Source organism: Musa acuminata, chromosome BXJ3-6 (assembly GCF_036884655.1).
Source record: "Musa acuminata AAA Group cultivar baxijiao chromosome BXJ3-6, Cavendish_Baxijiao_AAA, whole genome shotgun sequence".
Taxonomy (NCBI): Eukaryota; Viridiplantae; Streptophyta; class Magnoliopsida; order Zingiberales; family Musaceae; genus Musa; species Musa acuminata.
The window spans coordinates 10,788,782-10,801,179 of record NC_088354.1 but is presented as its reverse complement, the minus strand read 5'-3'; the positions used below and the strand labels follow the sequence as shown (position 1 = coordinate 10,801,179).

The 12,398-nt window shown below is 42.0% G+C and overlaps 2 protein-coding genes across 3 annotated transcripts; both read left to right on the top strand.

The window, feature by feature from the left end:
* The first annotated feature begins 896 nt into the window (after positions 1–896).
* On the top strand, positions 897–6,557 carry LOC135641751 (mitochondrial dicarboxylate/tricarboxylate transporter DTC-like). 2 transcript variants are annotated; one of them, XR_010497784.1, is made up of 8 exons: positions 931–1,129; positions 1,437–1,520; positions 1,913–1,974; positions 3,493–3,854; positions 4,974–5,188; positions 5,298–5,374; positions 5,625–6,012; positions 6,138–6,557. XR_010497784.1 is itself a non-coding variant. In XM_065157441.1 (6 exons), the coding sequence occupies exons 1-6, from the start codon at positions 1,010–1,012 to the stop codon at positions 5,352–5,354; spliced, it is 900 nt and encodes a 299-aa protein (XP_065013513.1). In that variant the 5' UTR covers positions 897–1,009; the 3' UTR covers positions 5,355–5,539. The 2 variants fall into 2 exon arrangements, 1 of the variants encoding a protein (XP_065013513.1); XM_065157441.1 differs by lacking the exons at positions 5,625–6,012; positions 6,138–6,557 and having other exon boundaries at positions 897–1,129; positions 5,298–5,539.
* Positions 6,558–9,979: 3,422 nt separating this feature from the next.
* On the top strand, positions 9,980–11,696 carry LOC103987818 (CBL-interacting serine/threonine-protein kinase 12). Its single transcript, XM_009406237.3, has one exon. It carries the CDS (start codon positions 10,056–10,058, stop codon positions 11,505–11,507), a length of 1,452 nt encoding a protein of 483 aa, XP_009404512.1. The 5' UTR covers positions 9,980–10,055; the 3' UTR covers positions 11,508–11,696.
* The last annotated feature ends 702 nt before the right edge of the window (positions 11,697–12,398 follow it).

The window sequence follows — 12,398 nt, the reverse complement described above, 5'->3', positions numbered from 1 at the left end:
TTTGAGTTCAAATCAACGCTGAGATTAGCAATGAAATCAATGGATATCATTTCTTCCTTCACTCCTTTTGCTCAAAATCATGCACTTCACTCTCGCCATGGCCTGTTGAGCTGCGTGACAAAAGTACGAGCATCTGCCAGGACTGTGCCTCTGGTCACACCCATTGTTTACTTCTCCTGAGCGCGTCGTCTCCGCCATTGCCTTGTCTGCTTCTTCTGTTCCACCGCCCTCGCTCTCCTCCTCGTCTCGTGAGTCGTGACAAGCAACATTTAGTTGTCGATACAGCAGCACCAGCACAGAATCGTACAAGAAAGCCGCGTTCGTAATTGCTGAACACATTATATATTTACGTGAGTCGTTTCGTCACGAAGTTACACTTTCTTTCGTTATTTCCAGCATTATACATCAGCATTAACACTACAAATTAAAGTGTTCCGTATCAGTTCCCAATCTTTTTCGGACCACCCGGATTTCTTACCTGCTTTTTATCGGATGATGCAAGAGCGTTGGGTCTGACAATCCTATCACGAGGAAGGTATCTGGCGGGTCTTCACGAACCAGAGTAGAATATGGAAAGGCTGCAAGTGAATGCAACTTCTGTGCAGGATATGCTGCGTGGGTCTAATCTCAGCCGTGCGCCTGTTTTGGCCAGATCAACTTTCTGACGGTCAAGATTAAAAAGTTCCAACTTGCAAGGTATGCGGCGCGCGTTTAATCTCAGCCGTCCGCCTGTTTTGGTCCGATCAGCTTTCTGACGGTCAAGATTAAAAATGTTCCAAGTCGCGAGTTCTGGCTCAGAACAGACGGCCAATGTTATTGGAAGACGAACGGGGCCCAGTCGATTTACTTTGCGAGCGGACCAAGCGAAGCGAGAGAAGGGAGGAGCCTAACCGCTTTTTATGTATCAAAACAAGACCGCGACTTTTACGGGTTTTTTTCGTCTCGCTCACAACTAACTTTACTGCTCGATCCGCCCCCCCAATCCCCCCTCTCTGTGTCTCTGGTGGTGATGGCGGAAGGGAAGCCCAAGAGCCCGTTCGGGGTCTGGAGCACCATCAAGCCCTTCGTCAATGGAGGCGTCTCCGGCATGCTCGCTACCTGCGTCATCCAGCCCATCGATATGGTCAAGGTACGCCGCCGGCCTTCGCTACCACCTCTCTGATTTGATGTGCTGTTGTTACGATCCATCGAGATATGGCCATGTTTCGTTTTCTCTCTCGGTGCCAAATTGTGTTTCGTTAGGGATCCAAAAGCTTCTTTATTGGGTTTTCTGGATTCAAGGGAAATGCTGTTTTTCTTGCCGTTCTTGATGCTAAAATGATGAATGTATTTATGAGATTTCACGATGATCTGTTGTTGGATCTGAGATCTGTGCTAGGTTAGTTTTGTTTGGGGTTCTGATGCGGTGGTTTGATGGAATTTTATGTGGATTGCAGGTGAGGATCCAGCTGGGGCAGGGATCAGCTGTCGAGGTTACGAAGAACATGCTTGCCAATGAAGGGTTTGGCTCCTTTTACAAGGTTCGCTTAGTGTGATTTGTTTCTAATTTTCTTAGCTTCCCTTCTCGATATACTCTGTGCTTTCTGGTTGCTAAATGATCTGCAACATAATTAATCCTGATCTATAAATAAGTTCCATTGGTAACTTTGAATACCCTGCAAGTTTATCTTCTTCCAGCTATGTTCCTTTTCTTTCTTATTTATTTTTTTATTTTGATGTACAACTTTTCTATCTTTACCAGTTTGTCCAACGTTAAGATAGTTCTTTAACCTTTGGTGTTTGCAACAATTATCATAGTAATATCTCCAGAAATAAATTAATACATTTTAAACAGTGCACCACCATTCTTGGAGTTTTCTTTTGATGTTTTGGGTTTCATTTTTTATCGTTCTAATGTATTATTCTGATACAGGGATTATCAGCTGGTTTACTAAGGCAAGCTACCTATACAACTGCACGATTGGGTTCCTTTAGGTAATTTAGTTTCCTCTTTCCTTGAAATTGCTTATTTCATAACATAATTAAATATATATATACTGGAGTTCTATTTGAGGATTTGATACTTGTTGGCCATGGCCTTTGAATCACATATGCTTGACGTTTGCAAACACAAACTACAGATTTGGTTGGGTGTAGAAAATAAGCTTAACTGGTTGCATGTGTTAGGTTTCTGGAATGCTCTCAATTGGCTAGTTGGAGATGCCTCAGGTTACTAGGCTAAAGATGAGTAAAAGGTGATTGCACCATGTTTGCCGGTATTCATGTTGTATCCATTATTTAGGTAGATTTATCTGGGTTCCATGTGGTTTCCACGGCACATTAACAACAGTATTTTTGTCTTTTCTGATTGTTATTCCTCAGGCCTGATACTACATACTAATTCCCTGATAGATGGAGAACTGAGAAGTCTCTGTATGGCTCCTATCTTTAGAAACCTTATCTTTTTACTGGTTATAACTTGTCCGTCCGTGAAAGACAGAAACAGTCATTTTAAATATTTAAAGGGAAGATTGCGTACATTGAGCCTCCTTGGACCTTACTTTAGCGGGAGCCTCCTGCACTGGGTATGCCTTTTAACTTGTTCAGTGTTGCTATCAAAGATTTAATTTTTGAGTGACAACTCTGCACCAATTTTTTCTTGGACTGGCACAATTTTTAGGTACAGTTTATTCATAAAAATCTAAAGAATTTAGACTTTGATACTATGCAGTATGTGGTATACCAGTTAGTAGTCAGACCAATTAGGTGTTGTCGATATATCTGAACAGTTCTGTTGGTTCTTTAATTTATGTAGTGAATTGTTTTAGCTCAATTAAGTTGAATAACTTTTGCTGATAATCCTAATAATTATGAAACTTTTTTACAATATTAGTCACCTTTAAGATAAATCTGATGACTAAGTTTCTAACATATAATTGATTTTTGTTTTTTTCCTTTGTTGTCTTACTTTTGTTGAAAAGGAAAATATTTCTAAAAAGACCTAAGATTAGATCCAAAAGCCTCTTGCTTTTACAGATAATTCGATGCTTCTAGTTAAATTTAACTTTTGAGGAAAATAATTAATTGGACAAATGAGATCTTGGGCAATTTTGTTGGGAGAACTTTTTGGTTATTAGTTGAGAATGCATGAGGCTATATTACTGTGGTTGCATTATCAGTTTCTTTGAATAAGTGTCTTCTAACCGTCTAAGGAGTTGGGAAGTATACTCTTTTGATGAAGATTGAAGGTACTAAAACTTATGTGTTGGTGCCCTTGAATTACTGCCAAAATCTCTTTTACCTTGAAGATTAGTTAATGAATTCGTGTTAGAGGACCTAATTTTGCAGAGGTCTTATAACCAGCTATTATATATTCTGCTTCCAGTTTAAATAAAAATAGATATACTTGATTACTAATGTACCAAAGTCTTGCTTTGTGTTAAACTACAAAAAAGCTAATCCCTTTGTTTTTAGTCACATATTTACCCTTATTTCCTTTATCACTTTTTTTAGGGTGCTGACAAACAAAGCTGTCGAGGCTAATGATGGCAAACCACTGCCTTTGCTTCAGAAAGCTGCTATTGGTCTAACAGCTGGAGCAATTGGAGCATCTGTGGGAAGCCCAGCTGATCTAGCACTTATCAGGATGCAAGCCGATGCAACTTTACCTGCAGCACAACGACGAAACTACAAAAATGCATTTCATGCACTATATCGTATCATTGCTGATGAAGGGGTTCTGGCTCTATGGAAGGGTGCAGGTCCAACAGTAGTAAGGGCAATGTCATCAAATATGGGTATGCTTGCATCTTACGATCAGAGCGTTGAACTATTCAGGGATTCCCTTGGTTTCGGCGAAGTTAGCACTGTTCTTGGTAAGATGCAAAGCATTACTTCTTATCTGCTCTATTTTTCTAATATTAAGGGTTTTGCGAGTGATAGCCCTCCATGGTGCTTCGGACGACTGGTTTCTATTATGGTGGATAAGTTCTCTGTGTCATGGTTTCCATTGGATTGAGTGATGCCTTGAGACGTTGACCTTTAGTATAACTTTTTTGCATTGTGAATCTATAGAAGTTGGTCTTTTAAAATTGTTTCTGCTAAAAAATATTTCAGGAGTTCTTGTCATATTATTGCTTTGACAGCATCTAAATTTTAGATATTGGTTACAGTTAACTAGCCTTTAAAGTTTCAGAGCAAGTGCCTGCCTTTTCGACCATAACATCAAGAACAATATGAGGTAGCTCCTAGAGGATGTGACCTTCAAAGCAGTCAAAATTATGTGGTGTCTTCTGGACTAAAAAGGCTTTCTTTAGCTAAACAATTAATTGTATGTAAGAGGCTTGGATGTTATTAATGGTTGCTTACTATACTAAGCTTGCTTTTGATATGGCAATGCGCTTATACTTCTATGTTCTGCATCATATTCCTGAACATGTTTCTTTGACATTACTTCATGATAGATGAAAACTCTCATATTTTGTTTGTTTGTGGTAAGCTCAAATTTCCCGGGGAGTCTTGCTTCATTTTATGTAGATGTGATCATATTCTTTTTAAATAGCAGTACTTTAATAGGTTGTATAAGTTGCAGATTTATCCTTTTTATCTATCTTTTCAGTAATTTTATTTTTCTGGTGTATCTTCTTTGCGTTTACTTTTAAAGTAGCATATGAATGATATTCGGCTCATGCATTCGATTGACAAAATTTTGAATACTGCAAAAAGGTAACTCTGGAGGGCAGCTCTATTGGACTTTCTAAACCTCTGCCTATATAAGAAGTCCTGTTTCAAGTCTAATTTTTCTGTATTCTACTAATTATGAATTGAAAAATGTGGTTGCTCATGACCTTTGGCATTTTAACCCTTCCAGCAGAATTTAGTTAAAGCGGTGTCTGATTATATTTAAGAAAATCCCTTTAGAGTGGTTGCAGAATTAGGACTCTAAATACTGCCAGTGGAGATTGATTGGTTGCTAACCATGTCTTCGTTTACAGGGGCAAGCGCAGTTTCAGGGTTCTTTGCATCTGCTTGCAGTCTACCTTTTGATTATGTGAAAACACAAATACAGAAGATGCAACCTGATGCCAACGGGAAGTATCCTTACACTGGGTCTTTAGACTGTGCCGTGAAAACGTTGAAGTCTGGTGGCCCCCTCAAATTTTACACTGGATTTCCTGTCTACTGTGTGAGAATTGCTCCCCACGTCATGGTAAGGCCTCATCGTTTATAGTCAAAAAACTTGTTGCTGCCGTCTTCTCGACGCAAAGAATCATCTGTTTGTTTGTCTCAGCCATATTCGTATGTGCCATGTTCTGCAGATGACGTGGATATTCTTGAATCAGATTCAGAAGGTTGAGAAGTCTTTGGGCCTATAGAATCCCACCTTATCGGATCGGTATAAGTTGTATCGTAATTGTTCTACAATAATTTCTCGATGATTGAACCTTTTTTTAGTAGGCTGGTTTTCGTATCTTTTTCTTCTTGATTCACATCATAAGGTGTAATAGCCCATTGTTGTTGTATGTACTTCATATTGGTCAAGATATGAATGGTACTCATACAGCTGTTTTTGTTGGAATATCTGCTGAAAATGATTTGGATGGGTTATATTTTGTTAGACTCATATGTTCTTTCTGGCTCCACAGTCGAGGATGATGCCATTGTGGCGTACGGATGTGGCCACCGCATCAGCTTCAGCGCCACGGGTTGAGCCCGAACGGGACGGACTGTCACCATCGCCGCTCTCATAAAATCTGGCCGGGGCCATCACGGTTCGACTCGATCCAATCATGTGGGAGGGTTTCTTATCAAGTCCGCGTGAGTTCCTGCGGGTGTTCCTCTCAGAGTGGCCCATATCAGCCTTGTAGCATCCACTGTTGCTGCCGTGACTTGCTTCTCCATTTCTAGCTTTTCCAGATTCGAAATGTCTGCTGCTCTTCGGAGGGAGTCACCTAACTGCGCCAATAATTGAAGAAGCTGAAGGCATGCCACAGGAGCAACGGTGGCCCCCCAAATACTAGAACAAGATTTAGAGTAAGTCCTCACTGCTTTTTCTTTTAACGTCACATTTTCATTATTTTTCTTCATCAGAGGCAAAAAGAGTGTGTTTATTAAGCTATTCTTTGTCAAGATCCTACCTGCTCTGTCTTCTCAAGTAGGGGTGGCGAAGACACGCCCTCTCCGGCGTGGAAGTTGAGGAGGGCTGCTAGTATCCCAGACGACTCAGGGAGTGCAGCCGTGGATTGTGTACAACCATGTCACGGTTCGCCATGATTCCCCAAACGTCATCGCTCCTGTGGTGTGAGGAAGTTGAGTATGTTCTTTTCGTGTTGCGTGTGACAACGTCGATGAGATACGAACATAGGTGGCGGGATGGTGACGCGAAGGAGATGGCATCGAGTTGGCAGAAATGGACGGATGATGAGGTGGACGGAGACGTATAGTATGTGAAAAATGAGTGAAAAGAAATGTTGGGGAAGAAAGATGAGACGGCACGAGGGAGAAGTCGAGATATATATTTATTTCCAAAGAATGCCAATGTGGTCCATCGAGGGATATTCTTATTGTTGGCTTAGAAGAAAAGATGATGATTTTTGTAAAAAAAAATATATGTTTTAGATATTTCTTAATAGGCATCCATATTTTATTTTTTAAAATAAAATCTTTAGTGGTTTCTTGATAAATTTCTTATGTATTATAATATTTATTTTTATCAAAAACACTATAAAATTTACCGAAAAATATTATAAATGAATCAAATAAAATCAAACATAATAGAAAACATTTGATGTATTATAATTTAAAATAAATGTAAAAAATAAGTGATGAAAAATGTATGAAAAGAAAGACAAAGATATAAGGACAAAAACATGGAAGGAGAAGTCTCTCTCTCTCTCTCTCTCTCTCTCTCTCTCTCTCTCTCTCTCTCTCTATATATATATATATATATATATATATATATATATATATATATATTGCCAATGTGGTCAGCTAAGGGATATTTTTATTTTTAGCTTAGAAGATAAAGTGATTTTCATAGAAAAATATTTATATTTTAAATATTTCTCAATTGGTATCCATATTTTATTTTATTTTTAAATAATACTCAAGCGGTCTTTATAATAGAAGTCTAAAATATAATAGTCTAAAATATCTTTAGTTCTCAATTGGTATCCATATTACTCAAGCTGTTTGTTAGAAGTTTGTTACATTGTTTTTACCACATAATAAAAATACTGTAAAACCTAATATTATAAATGAGTCAAATAAAATTAAAATATAAATCATTTGATATATTATATTATAATTTAAATAGGTATTTATAATAGTTTATGAACAACATCACTCAGTAAGAAATAAAAACTTGACTTGTTACAGTATTTTCGTTACCATAATAAAATATCATAAGCTTACTTAAGAATACCATAAATAATTTAAATGATTTTCTAATCTCAATCGGACTACTTAAGATTCTTTTCGGAGATTATTAGTGATGCTTGAAGATTCAATTTCTAAGATTAAAACAAGTCTTAAAATTATTATCATGCAATAATATTGTTAGCAGTGCTCAAAGGTATAATTATTGAGTCGGAAATGATCCAAATGTTATTTCTCCTAATCTTATGTAGAATGCATTTGTAAAACTCCAAAAAATATATAAATGATACATTTAACCATTTAAATCAAATTTTGGATTGGTATCAATCAAATTTTGATCAATACTAACCAGTATCAATTGATATAAGACAAGTTTTAACCGTATAGATTGATACATACTTTTTGGCCGATATTGTCATATTTTAGTATAGTGTTTGAAATAGATTAATCTACGTACCAATCAACTAGTCAATCAATATATGGTTCATATCATTTTTGGATGATATGTTAAACTTTTGCTCTTAATAAAATCAATGAGATGCTCAAATTAGAAAATTTCTAGGTGGTGGGAAAGATTCTATAAGTTTATCTATATATTTAGAATCTTATTATTCACAACCTCCATTTTACTATTGATAACACTTACTATTGATAATCCTTAAAAAAAAATAAAATATTATTTTACTATTTATAGCTCCAATATTATTGATTTTATCTATTTTTTATTCATCACAATCCTTTATTTTATCCTCGCTACACATACAACTTGTTGTCAACATCACTCACCACTGTAATATTTATTGATGTTACTTGATATCGAGTGAGTTTGCTTATCACATCCTCAACTTCATCCTCCGAGGAGGAAGAAGAGAAGATGATAGACAACAAAGAGAGTGAGCAATAGGTGTGAGCGAGGAAGAAATAAGAAACGAAAAGAGAAAACAAGAAACGAAAGAGTTAAAAGAGCTTTAATAGGTAGGAATGCTTGTCGTGGGAGAAGGGTGCCAACATTGAAATTTTTTTAGGTAAAATATGTAAAATCTTTTATTAATAATTTTATCGATACACACTCATCGTAGTCTACTCGTGGGAAAGATTCACGTGACAGAGTTCACACAATCGGGCGAAGACTTTGTTGCGGTCACCGATCAATTTTACTTAGGCTTCACTTCTAGTACGCACCCCGAAATCTCCTTCATTAAGCCTGAAAGCTCCTCCCAATCTCAATTCCAGCCTGTCTTAGGTCACCCACAATTAACGTTGGCCATCTACTTTTAGCCGACGAAGCCACCCCTATCGTTCCCATGAGCTCATCCTCCTCATGCAATCTGTACCCGAAAAGGACCCTCTATGCTACTATGACACCACGTCCCTCACCTCCTGCACACCTAAAGGCCACCTTGGGTATAACTAAGCCAATCGATACTTTGCGTGTTTGCCGCGTTTACTTTGACTGATATGTGATCGTCACCTCACCTTTGCGTGTTATGAGTCGACACCATTCATTGTTTAAGGCAGAAAATAAAAGCAGCTTATGATCACCACCATTACTTTTCCCAGTAACACTCCTCTTTTTCACACCTTTTCTGCTGCATAAAACTACAAACACCTTTTGACTTCCGCGCTTCATCGCTGTAACGTTGGTCCATCCGCTCCTGTGCCCAGCGCAGCAATCGGAAGAAGGAAGCCTACAGGCCGACGACAACGATGCGACAGTCGCCTGCCAGCCGAAATATTGTACGCCTACATAGCTGGTTCCTGTTCCGCAGCGGGGAGGTGATGGCGGCCGAACGCGGTAGAGCCATCACGGGAAAACCGACGGCTGTGATTCCCTCTCCTCGCGCACATCAGAAGGCGGAGATGACGCAGGCCGTTCCGTGGTCGGCATTTTCTCCTCGGGTTCGTAACGTCCCATCTAACCCTTCGTCCTGTCGTATCGGACGTCGTTGTACCGTCTCTGAGCTCACGACACCTGTCTCCTCGCGTGTGGTTCAATTCGGGCGGCGACACATGTGACCCAAATCGAGGCATTGCAAGTTTTGTCTTACAACAGTACATGCCTGCTCCGAAACCATCGACGTCGCATGACGCACGTGACAGGACGGCCATGTTTGACGGGCCCCGTAACGGTCGGCAGCGCCGACATTATATCGGGGAAAATTGCACTTAACTCCTTAACAAATCCAAAATTAAACAACATACATTGCATTTTATGCACAGACATTAAGTTGATGGCCTTAACAAAATTGCACGAGAATTATCGGTAGTCATATTAAACTGTAGGTCAAAGGTTACGAATGTACACGAGACGAGAATGAGTCTACATACGTGTCTGATGGATTCAGTAGCTGACATCGAATCTAGTAGAAGAACACAGACGGGGAAATCGATTCTCTACGATTTAAACGGAGGATTTAGGAAGAGTAAATAAGAAAGCAGTGAGGATATAAAGCTAAATCTAAATATGCGTCTAATTGACATGAAAAAATGGTTAGGAAAACCGTCTCTTTTGTTCGGCTCTAATTGCGCTACAGAGAGATCCTCCTCTCCGGAAGCAACCGGCACCAGCCAGTCCACGAAGCAATATCCATTACCTATTCGATTAAATACCTGCCAATCGTAGCCACTCAGACGACACCGTAACAGAGGAGCACCAAACGGGACGCGCCGCTCGGTCTTCCTCTCGCGATCTGTGGGTGATGGCGGAGGGGAGCGGCAGCGGTAGCAGCAGAAGCAATAGCAGGGCGCGGGCGCTGCTGCTGGGGCGGTATGAGGTGGGGCGGCTGCTGGGGCACGGCACGTTCGCGAAGGTATACCACGCGCGCCACGCGGGGACGGGCGAGAGCGTGGCCATCAAGGTGCTCGACAAGGAGAAGATCATGCAGAGTGGCCTCGTCGCCCAAACCAAGCGCGAGATCGCGATCCTCCGCCGCGTTCGCCACCCCAATATCGTCCACCTCCACGAGGTCATGGCCACCAAGTCCAAGATCTACTTCGTGATGGAGCTGGTTCGGGGTGGCGAGTTGTTCGCCCGCGTCGCCAAGGGCCGACTCCCCGAGCCCGCCGCCCGCCGCTACTTCCAGCAGCTCGTCTCCGCCGTCGCTTTCTGTCACGCCCGCGGCGTCTTCCACCGGGACCTCAAGCCCGAGAACCTCCTCCTCGACGACCGCGGCAACCTCAAGGTCTCTGACTTCGGCCTGTCCGCCGTGTCCGACCAGATCCGCCAGGACGGCCTCTTCCACACCTTCTGCGGCACCCCGGCCTACGTGGCCCCGGAGGTGCTCGCTCGCAAGGGCTACGACGCCGCCAAGGCCGACATCTGGTCCTCCGGCGTCATCCTCTTCGTCCTAATGGCCGGCTACCTCCCCTTCCACGACCACAACCTCATGGCCATGTACCGCAAGATCCACAAGGGCGAGTTCCGATGCCCCCGATGGTTCTCCGCCGACCTCGTCCACCTCCTGTCCCGCCTCCTCGACAGCAATCCGGCCACCCGGATCACCATCCCCGAGATCATGGACAACCGCTGGTTCAAGAAGGGCTTCCGCCAGGTCAAGTTCTACATCGAAGACGACAAATTCCACCGCTTCGACGACATCGACACGCCACCGGCACCCCTTCCGCCCCCGGACGAGCACTCCGAATCGGAGTCCGAATCAGAGACGAACTCGAAGCCCAATTGCTCCACCTCCAATTCCTCCTCCATAAGCGGCGGCCCGCGACGGGGGCTGGGGCTGCCTCGGCCCGCGAGCCTGAACGCGTTCGACATCATCTCCTTCTCCCCAGGGTTCAACCTCTCGGGTCTGTTCGAAGAGAGTGGGGAGGAGGCAAGGTTCGTATCCGGGGAGCCCGTCTCCAAGATCCTCTCGAAATTAGAGGAGATCGCCAAGGTGGTCAGCTTCACGGTGAGGAAGAAGGACTGCCAGGTGAGCCTGGAAGGCACCAAGGAAAGCGAGAAGGGCCCGTTGGCGATCGCGGCGGAGATATTCGAGCTCACGCCGTCGTTGGTGGTGGTGGAGGTGAAGAAGAAGGCCGGGGACCAGGGTGAGTACGAGGAGTTCTGCAACAGGGAGCTCAAACCCGGACTGCAGAATCTAATGTACGACGAGCTGTCTGCCGGAGCCGCCAACATCGCGTCCGATACCGAGTAGAGCACCACACATCTTGAGTACCTCATGCAACCTCGAACATGCTCTCTCTTCTTCTTCTTCATAACTCCATATGCTTTTTGCTGTGTTCTGTAATATATATAACTATTGTTGGTGAGCACTCTTATGTAAATTGGTGATTGACATTACTTCGTTAAGAAGATGAACACGAGCTGTTCTCTTCTCATGACACCTCCAACAGCTTCACGATGTGTGTGTTGAACAGAGTCATGGCTTCTTCGAGGGTTTCTTCCATTCTTCGCCTTACAGAAGTCGGATGTTTCTTCCACAGCTTCTTGCAAGAAGCATCAAACAAAATGTTAATGCTTCAAATAACTCAAGAAATTATTGTTCTTCCTGTGAAGAATTTGGAATTACTTGAATGACATATCCTGGCCAACCCTAATGGACTCGGTGTTACATGATTCTATGATCTTGTAAACCACGCAGCTGTTTCTTTCTTCCTGTAAAGAATGACACTTCGTTTGTAGCCTTCTCCCAGTTGACATGACTTCATATAAATATATGTGATTCGATCACAACCACTGAGCCGACGAAGAGATGCCTTGTTATTATTTGTTTTCCATCTGCTAGTTTGATGCTTCCACTTTTGGAGTTGCAGAATAGAACCGAGGACAAGTTTCTATCATTTTCTTAATGAGTTCATCTCCGTCTTTATTTGGGAGGAAAGGCTTAAGAGCTAGCAATCAGCTTCAGACTTCAAACTACTGTAATAGGTGACCTTCGTCCATTAATTTATAGAGATTAGACGCAAGCGTAAGCTTCTCGAATGAGGCTAAAAGAACACTCATGCATGCCCATATTGTACATGGATTAATCATTTTCTGGCGTGCACTCTTCCGGTCGTCTTTGATGTCGACTTGCCTATTCAAG

Excerpts from the sequence above, each read along its gene's own strand:
- LOC135641751 (XM_065157441.1), top strand. The coding sequence starts at position 1,010 with ATGGCGGAAGGGAAGCCCAAGAGCCCGTTCGGGGTCTGGAGCACCATC. Across the intron at positions 1,130-1,436 it reads AGCCCATCGATATGGTCAAG|GTGAGGATCCAGCTGGGGCA; the intron begins GTACGCCGCCGG and ends TGTGGATTGCAG. Across the intron at positions 1,521-1,912 it reads GGTTTGGCTCCTTTTACAAG|GGATTATCAGCTGGTTTACT; the intron begins GTTCGCTTAGTG and ends ATTCTGATACAG.
- LOC103987818 (XM_009406237.3), top strand. The coding sequence starts at position 10,056 with ATGGCGGAGGGGAGCGGCAGCGGTAGCAGCAGAAGCAATAGCAGGGCG.